At 39.9% G+C, this 20,007-nt stretch overlaps 1 protein-coding gene across 1 annotated transcript in view; it reads right to left on the bottom strand.

Moving 5' to 3' along the window:
• The window catches only part of SCN11A (sodium voltage-gated channel alpha subunit 11), a gene marked incomplete at both ends in the record, with an annotated part of 85,097 nt that overhangs the window by 38,637 nt on the left and 26,453 nt on the right, over nucleotides 1-20,007 (bottom strand). The window contains 6 exons of the mRNA XM_081283224.1: nucleotides 7,019-7,189; nucleotides 10,769-11,007; nucleotides 12,082-12,211; nucleotides 15,058-15,231; nucleotides 16,054-16,251; nucleotides 16,827-16,968. Of these exons, the coding sequence (XP_081139350.1) occupies nucleotides 7,019-7,189; nucleotides 10,769-11,007; nucleotides 12,082-12,211; nucleotides 15,058-15,231; nucleotides 16,054-16,251; nucleotides 16,827-16,968 (1,054 nt within the window). The remainder of the gene's footprint in view (nucleotides 1-7,018; nucleotides 7,190-10,768; nucleotides 11,008-12,081; nucleotides 12,212-15,057; nucleotides 15,232-16,053; nucleotides 16,252-16,826; nucleotides 16,969-20,007) is intronic.

Below are 20,007 nucleotides of genomic sequence, written 5' to 3'. Positions count from 1 at the left end.
AAGACCTCCAAAGCACAGGAAACAAAAGAAAAAACAAAAGGATTACATCAAACTAAAAAGTTTTTGCACATCGAAGAAAACAATCAACAGAGTGAAGAGACAACCTACAGAATAGGAGGAAATATTTGCAAGCTATACATCTAACAAGATAACAGGAGAATACCTTGGGAGGGCAGGCCCAGCCCAGATCAGCCTACACAAGCCTGCATGGGGACCCAGGCTCACAGTAGGCCTGAGATTCATCCTGCCACCAGCAGACACCTGCCAGAGCCCAGCCCCTGGCATGGGACCACCCCTTTTGACCCGCAGACTACCGCAGGAGCTCAGGCCCAGACCAGATCTGCCCTTACCAACTTGCGTGGGATCCAGGTCCAGGATCCAAACTGCAAGAAAGGAAGACACATAGACAACATGAAAAACAAGGGAGGAAAGTGCCCCAAACAAATTAGGATACTACAATAACAGAACCCATGGACAGCGAAGTTGATGACATGTCAGAGAAGGAGTTCAGAAGGTTCATAATTAAAATGATCTGTGAATTAAAGAATGACCTAAATGAGCCAATACAGGCAAAAATTGATCACTCCAACAAAGAGATAAGAGAGCAAATACAGGTAGCAAAAGATTACTTCAAGAAAGAGATAGAGACTCTGAAAAAAAAAGTCAGAAATCCTTGAAATGAAGGATACAGTAAACCAAATAAAACCTCAATAGAAAGCATAACAACAGACTGAATTACTTGGAAGAACGAACATCAGATAATGAAGAAAAAGTATACAATCTGGAAAATAAAGTTGATCACACATTGAAGATAGTAAGAAACCATGAAAAGAACATCTAAAAATTATGAGACAGCATCAAAAAACCCAATCTGAGAGTTATTGGGATAGAGGAAGGCACAGAGTTTCAAACCAAAGGAATGCACAATCTCTTCAATGAGATAATATCAGAGATTTTCCCAAGCATGAAGAATAAATTGGAAAACCAAATACAAGAGGCTTACAGGACACCACATGTTCAAAATTACAACAGATCTACACTAAGGCACATTATAATGAAAATGTCTAACATACAGAATAAGGATAGAATCTTAAAAGCCACAAGAGAGAGGAATCAGATCACATATAGGGGGAGACTGATTCTATCTCAGCAGACCCTCAAAGCCAGGAGATCCAGGAAAAGCATGTACCAAGCTCTGAAAGAAAATGAATGCCAACCAAGAATCTTATATTCAGCAAAACTAAGCTTTAGATTTGATGATGAAATAAAAACCTTCCATGATAAATAAAAGTTAAAAGAATTTACAACTAGGAAACCTGCATTACAGAACATCCTCAGCAAAATAGTCCACAAAGGGGAAATGAAAAACAAGGATGAAAATCAGCAGAGGGAGGTATTACGCTAAAGGAAAACCTAATCAGAGGAGAAACTAAGTCACATTAAATATCAAAATAAACACAAATGGCTGCGAATACAAATCATGTCTCAATAATAACTCTGAATGTTAATGGCCTAAGCTCACCAGTCAAGAGACATAGACTAGCAGATTGGATTTAAAAAAAACCACAACAATATTCTGCCTCCAAGAGACTCATCTCATAGGAAAAGACATCCACAGACTGAAAGTGAAGGGTTGGGAAAAATCATACCACTCTCATGGACTATGGAAGTAAGCAGGGGTTTCCATCCTCATATCAATAAAGTAGACATCAAGCTAAAGTTAATCAAAAGGAATAAAGAAGGACACTACATACTGCTAAAGGGAACCATACACCAACAAGACCTGACAATTATAAATATATATGTCCCAAACAATGGAGCATCTACATCCAACAAACTCTTCTAAAGTTCAAGAGTCAAATAGACCACAACACAACAATTTTGGGTGACTTTAACACACTTCTTTCACCACTGGATAGATCTTCCAAATAAAAGCTGAACAAAGAAACTATAGAACTCAATAATACAATCAATAACTTAGACTTAACTGACACATATAGATTATTTCATACTTCAACAAGCAAATACACTTTCTTCTCAGTAGCACATAGGTCCTTCTCTAAAATAGACAATTATGCCACAAAGCAACTCTTAGCAAATATAAAAAAGTAGAGATACTACCCTGCATTCTATCAGATTATAGTGGGATAAAATTAGAAATCAATGATAAAATAAGAAATAAAGTTACTCCAATACCTGGAGACTAAATAATATGCTAATGAATGAACAATGGGTTGCAAAAGACATCAAGGAGAAGATTTAAAAAATTTTAGAGGTGAATGAGAACACAGATAAAACATATGAAAATCTCTGGGACACTATGAAGGCAGTTCTAAGAGGAAAGTTCATTGCATGGAGTTCATTCCTTAAAAGAAGAAAAAAATCAACAAATAAATGACTTAACATTAAATCTCAAAGCCCTAGAAAAAGAAGAATAAACCAACACCCAAAGCAGTAGAAGACAGGAAATAATTAAAATTAGAGCTGAAATCAATGAAATTAAAACAAAAGAAACAATGGAAAAAATTGACAGAACAAAAAGTTTGTTCTTTGAAAAAAAAATAAGTAAAATTGACAGACCCTTAGCCATGCTAATGAAGAGAAGGAGAGAGAAAACTAAAATTACTAACATACATGATGAAAAAAGGAAATATCACAACATGCACTACAGAAATACAGAAGATAATTAGAAATTGTCTTGAAAACTTACACTCCAATAAAATAGAAAATATCAAAGGCATCAACAAATTTTTAGAGTCAAATGATTTGCCCAAATTGAATCAGGATGATACACACAATTGAAACATGTCAATTTCAAGCGATGAAACAGAAGACGCCATCAGAAGCCCACCAACTAAGAAAAGCCTAGGACTGAATGGATGCACAGGCAATTTCTAAAAGACCTTTAAAGAAAAAAAAGAACTACTATCAATACTCTCCAATTTACTTCAGGAAATAGAAAAAGAGGGAGCACTTCCAAACGCATTCTATGAGGTCAATATTACTCTAATTCCAAAACTAGGCAAAGACACATCAAAGAAAGAAAACTCCAGACCAATCTCTCTAATGAACATAGATTGCAAAAATCCTCAATAAAATTCTGGCAAATCAACTACAAAAACATATCAAAAAGATAGTACACCACCATCAAGTGGGCTTCATCCCAGGGATGCAAGGTTGGTTCAACATTCAGAAATCAATGAATGTAATTCATCACATCGATAGAATTAAAGATAAGAACATATAATCAACTCAATAGATGCAGAAAAAGCATTTGCAAAATACAGCACTCCTTCATGTTCAAAACATTAGAAAAACTAGGGATAATAGGAACATATCTCAACATCATAAAGGCTATCTATGCTAAGCCCCAGGCCAACATCATTCTAAGTGAAGAAAAATTAAAGGCATTCCTTCTAAAAACTGGAACAAGACAGGGATGCCCTCTTTCACCACTACTATTTAACATGGTTCTTGAAACACTGGCCAGAGCAATTACACAGACAAAAGAAATTAAAGGGATACACGTAGAAAAAGAAGAACATCAATTAGCACTGTTTGCTGATGATATGATACTATACCTAGAAGACCCAAAAAAATCCACCAGAAAACTTCTAGAACTATTAAATAAATTCAGCAAAGTAGCAGGATATAAAATCAACGCCCATAAATCAAAGGCAGTTTATATCAGTGACAAATCCTCAGAAAGGGAAATGAGGAAAAATACCCCATTTACAATAGCCTTAAAAAAATCTACTTGGGAATCAACTTAACAAAATTGGTGAAAGATCAATACAATGAAAACTACAGAACCCTAAAGAAAGAAATCAAATAATACCTTAGAAGATGGAAAGATCTACCATGCTCTTGGTTAGGCAGAATTAATATTATCAAAATGACCATACTACCAAAAGCACTATACAGATTTAATACAATTCTGATCCAAATCCCAATGGCATTCCTCATAGAAATAGAAAAAGCAGTGATAAAATTCATCTGTAAAAAATAAGAGACACAGAATAGCTAAAGCAATCCTTAGCAGGAAGAGTGAAGCAGGTGGCATCACTATACCAGACCTTAAACTATACTACAGAGCAATAGTAATAAAACAGCATGGTATTGGCACCAAAACAGACTGGTAGACCAATGGTGCAGAATAGAGGACACAGAGGCTAACCCACAAAATTATAATTATCTTCTATTAGACAAAGGCTCCAAAAACATGCATTGGAGAAAAGATAGCCTCTTTAACAAATTGTGCTGGGAAAACTGGAAATCTGTATGCAACAAAATGAAAGTAAACCCCTATCTTTCACCATGCACAAAACTCAACTCCAAATGGATGAAGGACCTTGGAATAAAACCAGAGACCCTGCATCTAATAGAAGAAAAAGTAGGCCCTAATCTCCATCATGTGAGATTAGACCCAAAATTCCTTAATAAGACTCCTTTGGTGCAAAAATTAAAATCATGAATCAATAAATGGGATGGATTCAAACTAAAAAGTTTTTTCTCAGCAAAAGAAACAATCTATGAGGTGAATAGAGAGCCTACATCTTGGGAGCAAATTTTTACCCTTTGCACATTAGATGGAGCACTAATCTTTAAAGTATATAAAGAACTCAAAAAGCTAAACACCAAAAATAACAACAACAAATAACCCAATCAATAAATGGCCAAGGACCTTAATAGACACTTCTCAGAATATGATATACAATCAATCAGCAAATATATGAAAAAATGTTCAACATCTCTAACAATTAAAGAAATGCAAATCAAAACTACTCGAAAATTTCATCTCACTCCAGTCAGAATGGCAGCTATTATGAATACAAACAACAATAAGTATTGGCGAGGATGAGGGGAAAAGGTACACTCATACACTGCTGGTGGGACTGCAAATTGGTTCAGCCAATATGGAACTCAGTATGGAGATTCCTTGGAAAACCAGGACTGGAACCACCATTTGACCTAGCTATCCCTCTCCTCCGTCTATATCCAAAGGACTTAAGAGCAGCATACTACAGGGACACAGCTACATCAATGTTTATAGCAGCACAATTCACAATAACTAAATTGAGGAACCAATCTAGATGTCCTTCTATAGATGAATGGATAAAAAAAAATGTGGCATTTATACACAATGGAATATTACTCAGCAATAAAAGTGAATAAAATCATGGTATTTACAGGTAAATGGATGGAGTTGGAGGAGATAATGCTAAGTGAAGTTTGCTAATCCCCAAAAACCAAATGCCAAATCTTTTCTCTGATATAAGGAGGCTAATTCATAGTAAGGTAGGAAGAGGGAGCATGGGAGGAATAGACAAACACTAGATAAGGCAGAGGGGTGGGAGGGGAAGGGAGGGGACATGGGGTTAGAAATAATGGTGGAATGTGATGGACATTATTATCCAAAGTACATGTACGAAGACACGAATTGGTATGAATACACTTTGTATTCAACCAGAGATATGAAAATTTGTGCTCTACATGTGTAATATGAATTGTAATGCCTTCCGCTGTCATACATAAATTTTTAAAAATTAACACAAAAAGAAGAAAAGATATACAAACTCAATAGTAAAAAAAAATCATCTAATTTAAAAGATCAAAATTTTAAAAAAATAAAATAAATAAAAGATTAAAATATAGACATTTCTCAAAAGTAGACATACAATGGCCAACAACAACAAAAAAATGCTCGGCATCACTAATCATCAGGAAAATGAAATCGAAACCACAATGAGCTTTCACCTCACTCTTGCTAGCATAGCTATCATTGTTACTCTGCCCTAATTTTGTACCACCTGGGTAGTCTAGCTAATTTTTACTGGACCCTAATCTTGCTTATCAATGAAGACTGAAGTTAGTTAGTTGAGCTGGCTGAAACCAGACGGATTCAAGAGAGCTAACCAGAGTGGCTCCATCTTCACACTGAATGACACCTCCCCGCCCCAGCACCACGACAATTGGCAATGGCCCTGACAACAACCAGAAAGAACCATAAAATGAGCAAAAAGGGGGTTGGAGCCCAAATTTCCTGAAAAAAAATCTCTGTCCATTACAATTGGACTTTATTCACCTATCCCTTCCCTCTTTTTTCAAAATCCTTTATCTAAAACCTACCAACCCCAAAGAAGCAGGAAGTTGATTTGCAAGTTCTCTCCCACTTCTATTCTTAGTCAAGAACATAAGTCTCCACCCTGCTTGTGGGTGCTCATTCTTGTTATTGGTTCTATGATTCCAAGAGAGAAAAAAAGCCCCAGCCTTTGGGATCAAACTTGGTAACATTTTCAAAGAGGCAAAAGATAAAAAGTGCTGGTGAGTATGTGGAGAAAAGGGAACACTTGCATATTATTGGTGGGAATATGAACTCATACACTCACTATGGAAAACAGTATAGAGACTACTAAAAAAAAAAAAAAAAAGAAAAAGAAAGAAAAGAACTACCATATGATCCAGCAATCCCACTACTGGGTATATATCCAGTATATCAGGAAATGAAATCAGTTTATTGAAGTGACATCTGCACTCCCATTTTCATAGCAGCACTAGTCACAAAAGCCAGGTAAAAATATAAGTGACCATCAGCTAGCAAACAGATAAAGAAAATGGGCTGATGTGTTCTGAGACAGCACCTGGGGGCAGCACGCATCCCTCTCATGGGCTCTATAGTCTTCACCCCATTGATGAATCCACAATGAGAGAAACAGAGTATTGCTGGGGTTGTGCAAAAATGCAAGAAACAAGAGTCCTGACCATGGGAAACACATTTTTTAATCTAATCACCTAAAGGTCATCTTGGTGAGGGGATGGAATAGGGGTTCATTTGAGAAAAGACTCCCCGAGATTTCCAAGGCTATTACAATTTTGAGTGTCAGGAGGAGTACAAATTATGTTCTAGGGTTAAAGTTAAGATGAATTAAATTTTAGTCCAAGTTAGTCATTGAACTTACTCAAGACTCTTCAATATGGATGACTAAGTGGGATGCAGTGAAATAAGAAAGTGCCTTACCACTCTGAAGGAACGCAAGAATGACCACTTTGACCCTTGAAAGAAGACTTCTGCAACACTCAGGAGAGCTACGATGCTATCAAAAACGTTCCAGCCTTGGCGAAAGTAGTGGTATGGATCGAGTGCAATGATTTTTAGGCACATTTCTGCTATAAAAATGCCACTGAAAACCTGTAGTGAGAACAAGAAGAATGAGAAAAGACACACTTTTAAGAATGGTCCCCTGGAATTACAGAGGTTACAAAGAAATAAAAAGTACTCTTGTGATTGATACAATGTACTCTGACGTCCAATCAACAGAACCCCTTATTGTGGTACCTTCGCTCTTCTCAGTCATTGTCCATGGTGATATCAGGCTCACAGACATCAGGATGGAAAATGAATGTTATTTCCTATTGTGTTGAAAAAATAAGGTGAAACTAGATCCTTGGCTGTTAGCTGGGTGGTAGAAAATGTCAGGCAATTCTTGGGCTGGGGTTGTGGCTCAGCGGTAGAGCGCTCGCCTAGCATAAGGGAGATGAGTGAGGCACTGGGTTCAATCCTCAGCACCACATAAAATAAAATAAAGGTTAAAAAAATCCTCTTAAAAAAAAAAGAAAAGAAAATGTCAGGCAATTCCTCCTCTGCATTATCCTTACCAATTAAAAACTCCCAAATTAGAAGGGGCAGGGTAAGACAGGGTGAACAGCTGCTCCAAACACTCAGGATAAATAGCCTACATAAATGAGTCTAGGAAGAGTTCACCTAACCATTCAATCACAACATCTTGATATTAAAAAAAAAAAAAAATTGTTTTTGTTCTTTAGAGTGGCCCAGAGCAGAGAATTAGAAAACACCATCAGGTATACAAAAATGTCTTTGAGAAGCCAATATATGGGATAAACTGGTTGAGAATCCAGTATTATTTAAAATAAATGCTTCATAAATCTTTAAAATTTTGATTTTTATATTCTTAATTAAAACAATTTGCCGTAAAAAACCATAAATAATTAAATCTTATTAAAAGTAGTAGAATGTTTTTATAAACAATGTAATGATTTGTTATTATGAAAAATATGTCTAAACATGGTTATAGTTGAAAGGATTAGTGAATCAAAATAAAACCTTCAAAACTCACTGAGAACACAGGGCTTTTCATCTCACAACAAAATATCAGAGAATAAAAAGGAGGGCTAAGAGTTATAAAAAGTGCCATGTGTGTTTCATGAGCAAAAATAAATTGTTTTGTTTTTGTCTCTGATAACTAAACAAATATAAGCTTAAGAAGTATGTAAAATGTTGACTAAGTAGTAGCCAAATTAAAACTAAATATATCTCCCAATCTGTGCATAAGATAAAGCAAACCATTTCTTCATAACAAATAGCACATTATCTCTCTCTCACACACAAACACATATATAAAACACACACTGATAAATATAAATTGGAAATAAAACAAAAGTATGAAAATAATAAAGTAAAATTAAAAGTATTAAATTCTTTGGAAACATTGTCAGTAATAAGGACTCTCTACTGCATTTCTGGATGAAAAACCTGTAAATACAGGGAGATAGTTTAAAACTGCCTTTCAGGTTGGAAAAGTCTAAAACTGGTTGAGATTCCAGTATTATTTAAAATAAATGCTACATAAAGTCTTTAAAATTTTGATTTCACATTCTTAATTAAAACAAGTTGCCATAAAAAACATAAGTAATTAAATCTCCTTATTAAAAATAGCAGATTGTCTGTTTTTATAAATAATGCAATGATTTATTATTATGAAACACATGTCTAAAATAAAATGACCCAAGTTATATATATATATATATATATATATATATATATATATATATATATATATAACCATAATATACAGAAAAATTATCCAGTGCGGGGGGCCAAGAATATTCAAGTTTATTTCTCTATTTCCCCTTTAAACTCTGCTGTATGCCCCTTCTCAATGCCAGCACCTGCTGTCCTGAATGGTCATGGACTGCCCCATACCCCCTGTGACTCTCTCTCCTCCTCTTGTCTCCTTAGGCTTTAGTTGTGTAACTCTACAACATCCCAAGATGCGTTGGGTCCATTGAATTTGTCAAGCTAATCCAATTTCTATTTATGGCATTTTGGGAGCTTAATGTAATCCCTGATTGGAACAATCCCTAAACAAGGAAAGTCCAATGCCATAGAACTCCACAGACTAGCATAATCCTGGTCCATCCATTGGAGAAGGGAGGTTTGAATGTGTTTTTTCAAAATCAAGACTCAAAAAGCCCTCCCACCCACCAGCACCAGTGAGGGCAACAGATGAGGTGGCTGCCATCTTTGTATTGCACGTCTAGGGAATATGGGGCACATGGAAGGGAAATTGAAGCTTTGTGGACAGTTCTACATATTTCCTGTCTATTTTTAAGAGCTGGGGTGTAGCTACTGAGGGTGTATTTGGAAAACAATGATGTTCCTGGGGCTCCTTCTGCTTCTGAAGAGAGTAAAGAATGTCACTTAATCAGCTAGTTGGTTTCCAACTGGAAAAGGCAGCTTAACCTTAACACTTAGAATCACTATCAGTGGGAAATCTGAGAAAGAAAATAAAATCAACAAACATAAATGCATGCATACATACACATATAATCATATTTCCTGGAAATGTTTTGCAGTGCCAATACGATCATCTTTGCTGATAAGACCATGGATATTGAGTTTCTTCTTTGTATTTCCCTTATTTATATTTTCCTTTAAATTTTTTAAATCATGTACTGCTTTTTAAAATTGGAAAAGTAAATGAAACTTCATGAAGAAAAAAATAGGTGTTCTGGTGAGATTTTTTTTTAGCCCATTAACCTATTAATTAATTAAGGTAAAACATCCAATGGCTAATTATTTGTTGTTCCTGATATCTGAGAGACTAATTTTCCCTTGAGAAAAAATGTCTTCCACAAGTGGACAGGCCTTGAAAAGTCTATTCCCCTGTCTTAATTTTCCCAGTTTAACTGAGTCTAGATCCATCCCATGAGAAACCCACTCTGAATGCTCCACACCTTCTCCCCCACAGTTTCCAGGTCCTGACTCACCTTCCAGGGAGAACACCTAAGTAATGGCAGCCTTGTTTTATGACAAATGATGTTATGAGTATCTCTGGGGATCATGGTAGTCAATACCATGGGTCTCCAGATGTGGTTAATATTATCCTGATTATCCCAAATTTTAAGACGTCTACTTGTGCCAGGTGTGGTGGTAGTGGTGCATGCCTGTAATACCATTGACTCTTAGGAAGCTGAGGCAGGAAAGTCAAAAGTTTGAGACCAGCCTCAGCAACTTAGCAAGGCCCTAAGCAGTTTAGTGAGACTCCCATCTCAAAAATAAAAATAAAAAGGGCTGGGGATGTGGCTTAGTGGTTAAGCACCCCCTAGGTTTACTCCCTGCTACAGAAATAAAGAAAACAGGGTGGAGGAGAAAGAGAGAAATAAAAGAAAAATATTTTTGAAAATTAAGACTCAAAAGCCCTCCCACCCACCAGCACCACAGTGAGGTTGTTTCTGACTTACCACTAGATACGAAAGTGACCTACTACAGGGCTAACATGGGGCCCGTGGAAAATTACTAAGATGAACTGGGTAAAAATAAAATCCTGACAGTCATATTTCCCTCTCCTTCACTTACAGAGACCAAAGACCTAGTTTAGGTTAGGCCACTCACAAAATATTTGGATTTTGAAAGAGCTGTAATTCAAAACTGAAATATACTTTGTATTTCACAAAAGCCTGAATTTACCCAATTTCCGCTTTGCAATATGCTCTTCAGATATGGATCCATATTATAATGCTCCATGGACAAGAAGATGGTATTGATTATGATGCAGATGGTGATGGCCAGCTCAGTGAAAGGGTCAGTCATCACAAATCTCAGGGCCTTCTTAACGCACAGCCACCAGGGACTGCAGTTCCACACGAGGTATCTGGATGCCAGGTTTTCCCCACAGGGGAGACAAGGCTCCTGGGATTTTTCTTGTTCTGGAGAAGGAGAATGAAAGAGTGATTGAGGAGTGGGGTCTGGAGTCTCTGGCTGCTCTTTGCCCAAGTGGATTCCTTTCCCCCTCCTCTCTGGGGTCTCCAGGGGTCTGGGTTCAAACAAGACACTGACTGTGGTAGCCAGAACTAGGCTTTCCAGCCAATCACAGTGCAGAAGAGACGATTTCCCACATACAACTAGTGTGTGGGACAGTCAAAGACATCAAGCTTTGATGCTTATGGGGCCTCCAGGAGCCGGGCTGCACTGTTAGAGGTACAGATGTATACAGATGCAGAAGTCGACACTGACTGGCTGGGAACCCATGAGAAAGATACAGGCACAAGCTGTGTCCTCTCAAGACACTATGGTGATGGCTATAAAAGAGGCACTGGGGACTAATCAGGGCTTGGGGGAAGGGTATCTGTAAGCACTTATAAACAATAAAAGGCACCTTAGGAACTGCTTGAGATCAGGCCACCAGGCTTCAGTACCTCTGACTTCTATGGCACCATTTCAGGGCCTACCACAAGCCAAATGAGGCAAAGTGATAGGTTCAAAAGTGGCAAGGGACTCATATGACCCCACCCTTGCAAGGACCTGAACTCTGGCCCCTTAATTGGGGCCCTATTACCTGCTGTTAATAAGGCCATCAGGTAGTTCCACCTCGTCTGTACAGGTCTTCTATTGCCCATACCAGATTCCTGACTAACTTTAATGACAACTGTCACCTCCTGGATAAGTCAACTCTTTTTAGCTATCAGTGTCACTCAGGCCTCCTGCAACTGCCTGGCCTGCTTGTGAGGCCCCATCTGTGCTCTTGGTCTGAAGTCTCATCCTACGTCTAACTAGTTCTCATCACTACCCAAGGGCCCACTCAGAGTGGCACTCAGTTAAGGGAGGGCCCATTTCATCCAAGCCACTTTGCTGACATGTTCCAAGAAGGTACAGGAAGTCCCAATTTGCAGGATGGTATAGTGGGTCTCTTCCATGGAAGGCTTTTGGAGGACTGGAAGGGGGGATGAAGAAAGGACATCATTGAAACGAATCTTTCCCTTGGCCCTGGAGGTGGAACTTACCATGCATGGTGATGGTAAGGATGCTGACAGCACTCAGTGCCCTCTGTCTTTGGAAGGGGTCTCCGTGCTCATCAAATAGGTCCACTGGCAGGTTCTGGGACAATCGTTTGGTTTGCTCTAGAAGGGGTGGCTGGAAGAGAAGGCATGGTAGACCTTCTGAAGGCGGGGGGGGGGGGGGGGCGTGTTCCCCCTCTCCAAAACTTTACAAATTACTTTGTCTCAGTGCTATATGCAATGAAGGTGCTCAACAATTTCTGAAGGTCTACTAACTCCATCCTCAAGGTGTGCCAAATGCTCACTTTCCTTATGCCATATTTAACAGATCAGAAAAACATGGTTTGTCCACTCATATTTCTTATTGCCTGCACATTTCCACCAACAGAAATTTTACCTTGGGCTTTATTCAATGTCCACAAAGAGCAGGCAAATTTCTACAAAAGCTAGTGAGGAATGGCTGCTGGTATGAAAGTGGTAAAATGTCTAATTGGGGAACAATGTTTGCCAAGGGCAGAAGTTGGGGATAGATTTACAAAAGTGGATAGGGGCCATATATGAAGTTCTTTGAATGGTTGCTTAAATAGATTTTAAAACAGTCACTAAAAAGAATAATCAGAAAGCTGGCTGCAGTGGTGCATGCCATAAATCCCAGCGATGCAGGAGGCTGAGGCAGGAGGATGGCAAGTTCAAGGCCAGTCTGGATAACTTAGTGAGACCCTGTTTCAAAAATAAAATAAAAAGGGCTGAGCTACCATGGATGTAGCTCAGTGGTAAAGTGCCCCTGGATTCAATCCCCAGTACCAACAACAAAAAAGAACAGTCAAGCTAGCAATTGTACCTCAATAGTTGAGCACTTGCCTAGCACACAGGAGGCCCTGGGTTCGATCTCCAGTAGCAACAACAAAAAACAGTCCAATTAAATATCACAAAATCTGTATACCAAATCTCAAGCACTCTCTCAAGCTATGAACAAGGGCTTATTGATTCCCATCTTACCTACAATTCTTAAGTCACTGTAGATCAAAGGATGTAAACCTTCCATTATTCAGGAAAACTCAGAATCCAGAATGGCTTATTTGCCCACAGTTTGACCAACCAGAGTCTTTTCAATAATTATTCCCAGTTCTTGTTAAGGGGGAGGGATGATTCATCTAAGGTGTGTGGGTCTTTGTCTAGTGTTTTGTGACATGAGGAGAAAACTTTAAAAATATTAAAGGACATATTTGCAGTCTTTTCTTTATATCATTATCTAATAGAAAAAATCTGTCAATCACGAGCCCCTGCCCCCATCTCTGCAGCACAGACCCACTGCAGCGGTGGATGGAGTCCCTCTAGCTACTTCTGCAAAGGCCCTGGGCTCCCTTCATCACCCTGTCATCAGGCATGAACCTTCTACCCACACCTCCCTCTATCCACCTCAGGAGAGTGACTCTTGCTATCCTTCCCTGGATTGTGTCTTCAACATATTCCTCTTCTGATTTTTCTCTTCCTAATTAAGCCGTGTCTTAACATCATCCACCTTAATGATAAGGGTGACTTTTCTACTACATATTCCCTTATCGGCTCCTTTCTGTATAGCACAGTCACTATCCACTTAACATTCCTGCTGGGATGTCCCATGGGCACCTCCAAATTGGCACATCCAAAACTCAGCTGGCCATCTTTCCCAACTCCAAATCAAGTTTTTTCCTCTCAGTAAATGACCTTCCATTGAGTCATCTATCCGATACCTAGTCAGGCATCACATCCATGCTCTACTCAATTCAATTGCCAGACTTGATCTATACTTTTCTGCATACTTTTCATGCAGTCTGTTCATCCTTCATCCTCACTGCCCTAACCATAGTTTCAGCTCCTATCATCTCTTACTTGGGTTGCTATAGCAACCTCTTAATTCAATGCCTCTAGTCCTGTCTCCTCCCATCTCCTCTCTTCAATGCATCTAGCATTTGAAAACTGTGCCTCTGGTCATCTCACCCTTGCTTAAAATATTTCTGGGCTTCTTACCCCTTGCCCTCAGTGTAAAGGGTGAACCCACTGGCTTACTTTTCAAGGCCTTTTGTGATCATCCCCTCTTACCACTACAGCTTCTTGCTATTATCTCTGCCTCATCATACACATGTGCATGCAAACACACAACCACACTTACACATTCAAATACATGAAAGTGTTCTAATGGGTCCTGTTCTCCTGCTCATCTTTATTTCTAGGCCTTGCACACATCCCTCTCCCCAGAGAGAAGGATGCTTCTTTCTTCCTTTCATCACCCTTTCAGCTGAGGTACTGTTTTTTGGGAACCCTTTTCTGACCCATTGCTCTTCCTTCCCCCACCTCCAGCTCCCTGCCAAGTCTGGGTTGGTTGTCAGAAACAGATGCATTGAATTGCTCCATATGTCCTTGGGCCATACTAAAGGGCTTTCTCTGGGGACTCAAATTCCCTCTTGCCCTAGGATACAGCAAGTCAGAAGTACAGGGAAATGGTCTCCAGTCCCCAGAAATCTGAACCAAAGATGGACTAAAGTGGGTGCCCATGTATTCTAATACCCTCGCTCCAGAGGGATTCAACTCCAGCCACCTTCAGTGGTAACTGGCTTGATCCTGCACTTTCCCTGGGAGTCCTCCCCTGAGGATTGAAGAAAAACATCTCTCTGGGATGACTTTCCAAACAATCTACTTGCAAGCTAATGTCTTTGGTTTTGCTTCAGAGGGACCCACACTTACACACACAAGTAGGAACCGTGCATCTCCAGTACCTACTCCAGTGCCAGGCAAATAAGAAACACTCTAAACAGCTTAAAGAGGTGTTTATAAATAAGTGAGTAATTAAATAGACACGTAGATCACGTAGATACATGAAAGTATGTGCAAAGGGATGAATGGATAAATGAGGAAATGAAGAATGAGTGGATTCCTTCAATTAGATGGTCCATGGACCTGTTCCCCGACCCCAGTATTATCAATCCTTTGAACCAGACTTACATTTGAGGGAGCCTCTCCATCAGAATCGGATCCTGAAGTTTTGTCTTTCCTAGACTTTCTCTTCAATAAGGACTTCTTTTTCTTATTTCCAAAGAACTTTCTCTTCTTTGGGGAAAAAGACGATGCTTGAAGGGAATTGAGTGAACTTCTGTCAATCCCCATGGCAACCAGAGCCTTAGAAAGTGAACAAAAGCAATTAACCAACACATTATACCTCCCCATAAAACAGTTCAGATGACCTCAGCCTCCGTCGCATCCCCCCTCCCGTGGTAGTGATGCATCATTTAGATTGCTCATTGTCTTTCTGGAATATGCCAGCTCTGTCCTTGTTTATCTGGAAAACATGTCCAGATATTTTGCAGAGATTGCAGATGTCAGATGCGCGGTTGGCTCTCACATCTCTGTCACTAACCCTTACCCCATGTCCAGCATGCACTAGGAACTCAATCAATGCTTATGCCTGAGGTTGCAGATATGAAGGACTTAGAGTGGACTTCCCTCTGACACATCTCTGTAGAGAATGACAAGGCGTATAAAACAAGTCCCTGCCCTGGAAAATCTTGGAATTGAACTGGAAAATGTAAAGACAGCAGAGAAACCATGAGAATGAAGGGGTTTTCAGCAAAGGAGAGTCATCAGGCCTGTTGTTCCAGATCCCCCTCCTACCCCCAAATAAAGCCCCTGAACCAAAACATCTCCAAATTTCCACAAGAAAGCCTGGAAGAGAGTCTGGATTTATATATTCATAAATTGTCTCTTCCAGCCTATAATTTGAGACACATTCTACAAGGGTCAAAGAGCATCAGTCTCAAGGGCTCTCACCTAGAGAGGGAGCAGCACAACCAGCCCTCAGGGGGCTTAAACTCTCAAAAAAGCACAGGTGGGGAAAGAACTGGGGCCAGGACCAAGGCAGCCTTGAACCTCAGGTCCCATTGCCTCTGGGGTCCTTCTGCTGCCCTGTGCAGATCCCACAGTCTTGACCTCCCATACCCCTACCTCCTTTTCCTCCTTTAACAGCTGCTGGGCTTCCTGAAACATTTTTTCCTTGGCCTCAGTCTCTGCAGCTACATTCCTGTTCTGCTCCTCATAAGCCATGGTGACAACAGCCAGGGTTAAGTTAATCAGGTAGAAAGAGCCCAGGAAGATGACCACCACGAAGAAGAAGATTGAGTAGATCCCAGAGGTGCGCAGGGTCTGCAAGGAACAGAGCATATGCTTGCGTCTGAAGCCTCTTCCACAGAAGGGTGACCATCACTTCAAGAAAGATGGTACAGCCACAGACAACAGTTCTTCCCTCAGGCCTGGGTGGCTCCGCTGCCTCAACATCCTCTGCAGCCTCCCAGCCACCCAGAACCTACTGATACCCCGTCTCACAGGAGGAAGGGGCCATGCATACATCCACCCTCAGTGACTTTACTATTTTTGACTTCTCAATGGAATTTTTATATTTGAGAGAGAGACAGAGAAGAGAGCACTAGTGGTGGAAATTTCAGCAATATTAAGTCTGGAGAGCCATAATACTTGTAGGAAGAGTTTTTAGTTCTGTTTTTGTTTCATTTTGTGCTCTTCTTCCAAATATCACATTTATAATTTTCTTGAAATTTCAAACAGCACTTCTAAAGCAGGATGTAATAATATAGCTATTAAAGACATCAGGAATCCATGACAAAAATAGGGATGGATGGTAGGTTTCCAATAAATAAATATGTAAATAACGGACACAGGAGGGAAAGGGAAGGGAGGAAAAAGAAAGACTATCAATAGGTAACCTGTCGATAAAGCTTCTCCCAGGAATCTTGAGTCATAAGCCGGAACATGGCAAGAAAAGACCAGCCGAAGTTGTCAAAATTTGTATAATTACTGTCAGGATTAATTCTGGTGTGGTTGCACGTAGAATTGTTGGGACAGGATCTAGATGTTGGAAACAAGGGATCAGAGAAGGCATTACATTCCCCACAGCCCAGTTTCTTCCCCAGGATGTGGTTCTTCAGAGGGCCTTTGGCTCATGCCAGGAAGCCCTGGAGGAGGATTGGGAGTATTTGTAGAGTGGCCGTCCATCCCTCTGCCAGCCACACCTTCCCGGCTTCACCCTCCTGTGTCTGCTCATGGGCTTCTTTTCCCAATGGATTAATCAATAAATTCATATTAACAAGTTTTTCATTGAAAAATTAAGTGCAGTGACACAGCAATTAAACAATATAAAAGGGCCAATGATATTGTGTCCATCTGTCCCCAGTCCCTCAAGGATTATTTCCTAGCAGCATTTAACAGTTACTTTTGCAACCTGCTAGTATTCTCTGAATACAGAAACACACACACACACACACACACACACTCACACACAAATACACAATACAAAGGGGAGCATGCCTTAAACAGTCTCCTGCATCTGGCTTTTTTCTTACAATAATATAGCTTGGAGATTTTTCTATATTAGCATACAGGGGAATATGTCCTTCTCTTCAGATTTATATCATGTTTTTCAGATCTTACAGTCTTATGATTTATATTACTGCTCTGCTAATGATGAATATTTGGGTTTTAAAGGTTAATCGTCTTTTGCTCTTACAAACATCTAGGCAATGAATATCTTTGCCCAGTGGTCTTTGCCCATTTTATCATAGCACACACCATTAAATATATCCATGGGATTACAAAGGTATGCACTTGCTTCATATTTAGAAAATGTAGCATTTTGTCACATAAATTTAAAAGACTCCATTCACCAAAGAGCTTGTAATGAAATGTGTGTGCCATTCGCACATACTACAATTCAATGACTTTTAACTCTTTTACGTTTGTACCTCTAAATATATTGCTTACATTGATATTTCATGTATCAGAATCCTGCCCTGGTGGGTGAGGGTCAGCTCTCCACCATCCCACACCACTTCACCACTACTCCTGTCATTTATCCCAGGAAAATACTGTGGCTCGTGCCGACGGCTCCCCTGAGTGGAGACATTTTTTCCTTGGCTTTGGCATAGGAATAGTTGAATAGTTTTACTCCCTCGTTTTTCTGGAACACATCTCAAGTAGCTTCTTAAGAAGACTGAGTGACCTTTTACTTTTTTTGTATGAACATTGTCATCCCATATTCACAATCGATTGACAGAATTTCGTGTTAAAAATGGGTTTCCCTTAGAAATATGAAGGCATCGCTTAGCTCTTATCCTGTGCTTCTGCTGAGAATTTGGATGCCAATTTCAACTTTGGTATCTTTGTGGGTGACTTTCTTTTCCTTTTTGGCTTTAAGATCTTTTGCCCACAAGATCCTGAAATACCAAGACAATGCACTTGGCATGGGCTTTTTCTCTTGGGTGTGTTGGGAATTTCATGGGCACCAAGGGTCTTGCATCCTTAAGTTCCAGAAAAATTCCCTGCTTTTTTGTTGTTGTTGTTGTTGATGTTGTTAATATTCTTTTTTTTTTATTGTTCTGTCCTCTATTTCTGGAATTCCTACTTAGTCAAAAGTTTAGAACTTCTTTATTTTTTTAAATATGTATTCTTACATTTTCTGTTTCTGTCTTGTGTTTCTACCATCTGAGCTACCTCCTCAGCTTCATCTTTTACACTCCATTGTAGATTTTTTTGTAATCACACTTAATTTCTAATTAATTTCTAGTTTTCTGACTGTTCCTTTTTCTTAACAAGCCATTTTCAGTTTTAGGTATGTAGTACATCTCTTTTAATTTCACCAAGGGTCCTACTTAAAGTTTCTAAAGACCCACTTAGCTCTTTGAATTCTTGTTTTGTCCATAGCCACTTGTTCTGTTTCTTTTTCTGAATCTTCTTTCTGTCAAAGCCTGTCCCCCGATGTCATGGTGAGCCTGGGTTGTCCAATGGCGGCTCTCACAAGCTGATTGGGAATTTTGCTGGTGGGTGGAGTGGGATGTCCTGAGTGCTAGGCTTGGCTTTAGGGTACCTGGGGAGGAGGGCTTCCCTTGTGCCCTCACTGGGAAATGCTATGAAGTCCCAGTGCCCTCGAACTTCCAGGAGTCTATTGAGGATGGTCGCACCATACTTGATGTCCCCCATTTCCCAGTCACCATTTGCCTATCTCCTCCTCTTTGGACGCACCTTCCTATCAACTTACCAGGTGATTGAGCCTGTCCCTCCACGTTCCCATCTCAGCCAACAGCACCACACGGGGAATGGAATCTTGTGTAAACTCTCTCTCCTTTGCTCTTCCTCCCATCTTTTACAGATGCACACGCATTTGTCGTCACTGATATATACCACTGTCCTCTTCAATCCACAAGTCCTGTTTCTTCTATCCCCTAAATGTCTTTGGGACTCGTCCATTGATTTCTTCTCTTTTTTATTTAAAAAAAAATATTTTTTCAATGCTGAGAATTGAAGTCAGTGTCTAGGCCACCGAGGCACACTGTGACCTTACCCATCCATCTCTCTGCATCTCCATGGTGCAGCTTCATGACTCTCACTTGTACTCATATAGTCTTGAGAGCAACTTCCTCGTCTACTCTCTCCTTCCATTCTCTACACAGAAGCCATTTTAAAAAAATCTACACAGATAGTTGTCCTATATTAAAACCTCTCTACATCTCCTGTTTCATTTGGCACTGACAGGCTACCAGGCCCTGAACAGTTGGTTCCCATTTCTCCTCCTGCCTCCTCTCCTGCCCTCTGCCTGACCAGTTGCTGGGCTTCACGTGCTCCCTGACGTGTTTGCATGCTGAGGTCTTCTACCATGCTGTTTCCACTGTGGGGAGTGGGCGCTCTCTCCTTACCTACCGGGACCTCCCACTCCCACTTTGGGTTTGGGTCAATTCATCCTCAGAAATGCAGCAGAGAGCAAAGCCTGGAGACCCCTGGGGCCTGCCAGAGGAGGCCTGTCTGAGAAGATGACCTCAGAGCTGCCTTCGCAGAGTACCAGCTCCCCAGAAACTAATGCACTATGACCTGCACAGGATGTCACAGACTAGAAGT

This window comes from Spermophilus citellus (genome assembly GCF_964194105.1).
Source record: "Spermophilus citellus genome assembly, chromosome: 3".
Lineage (NCBI taxonomy): Eukaryota > Metazoa > Chordata > Mammalia > Rodentia > Sciuridae > Spermophilus > Spermophilus citellus.
Note: the sequence above shows the minus strand (reverse complement) of the source record. Positions and strands in the feature narration are given on the sequence as shown.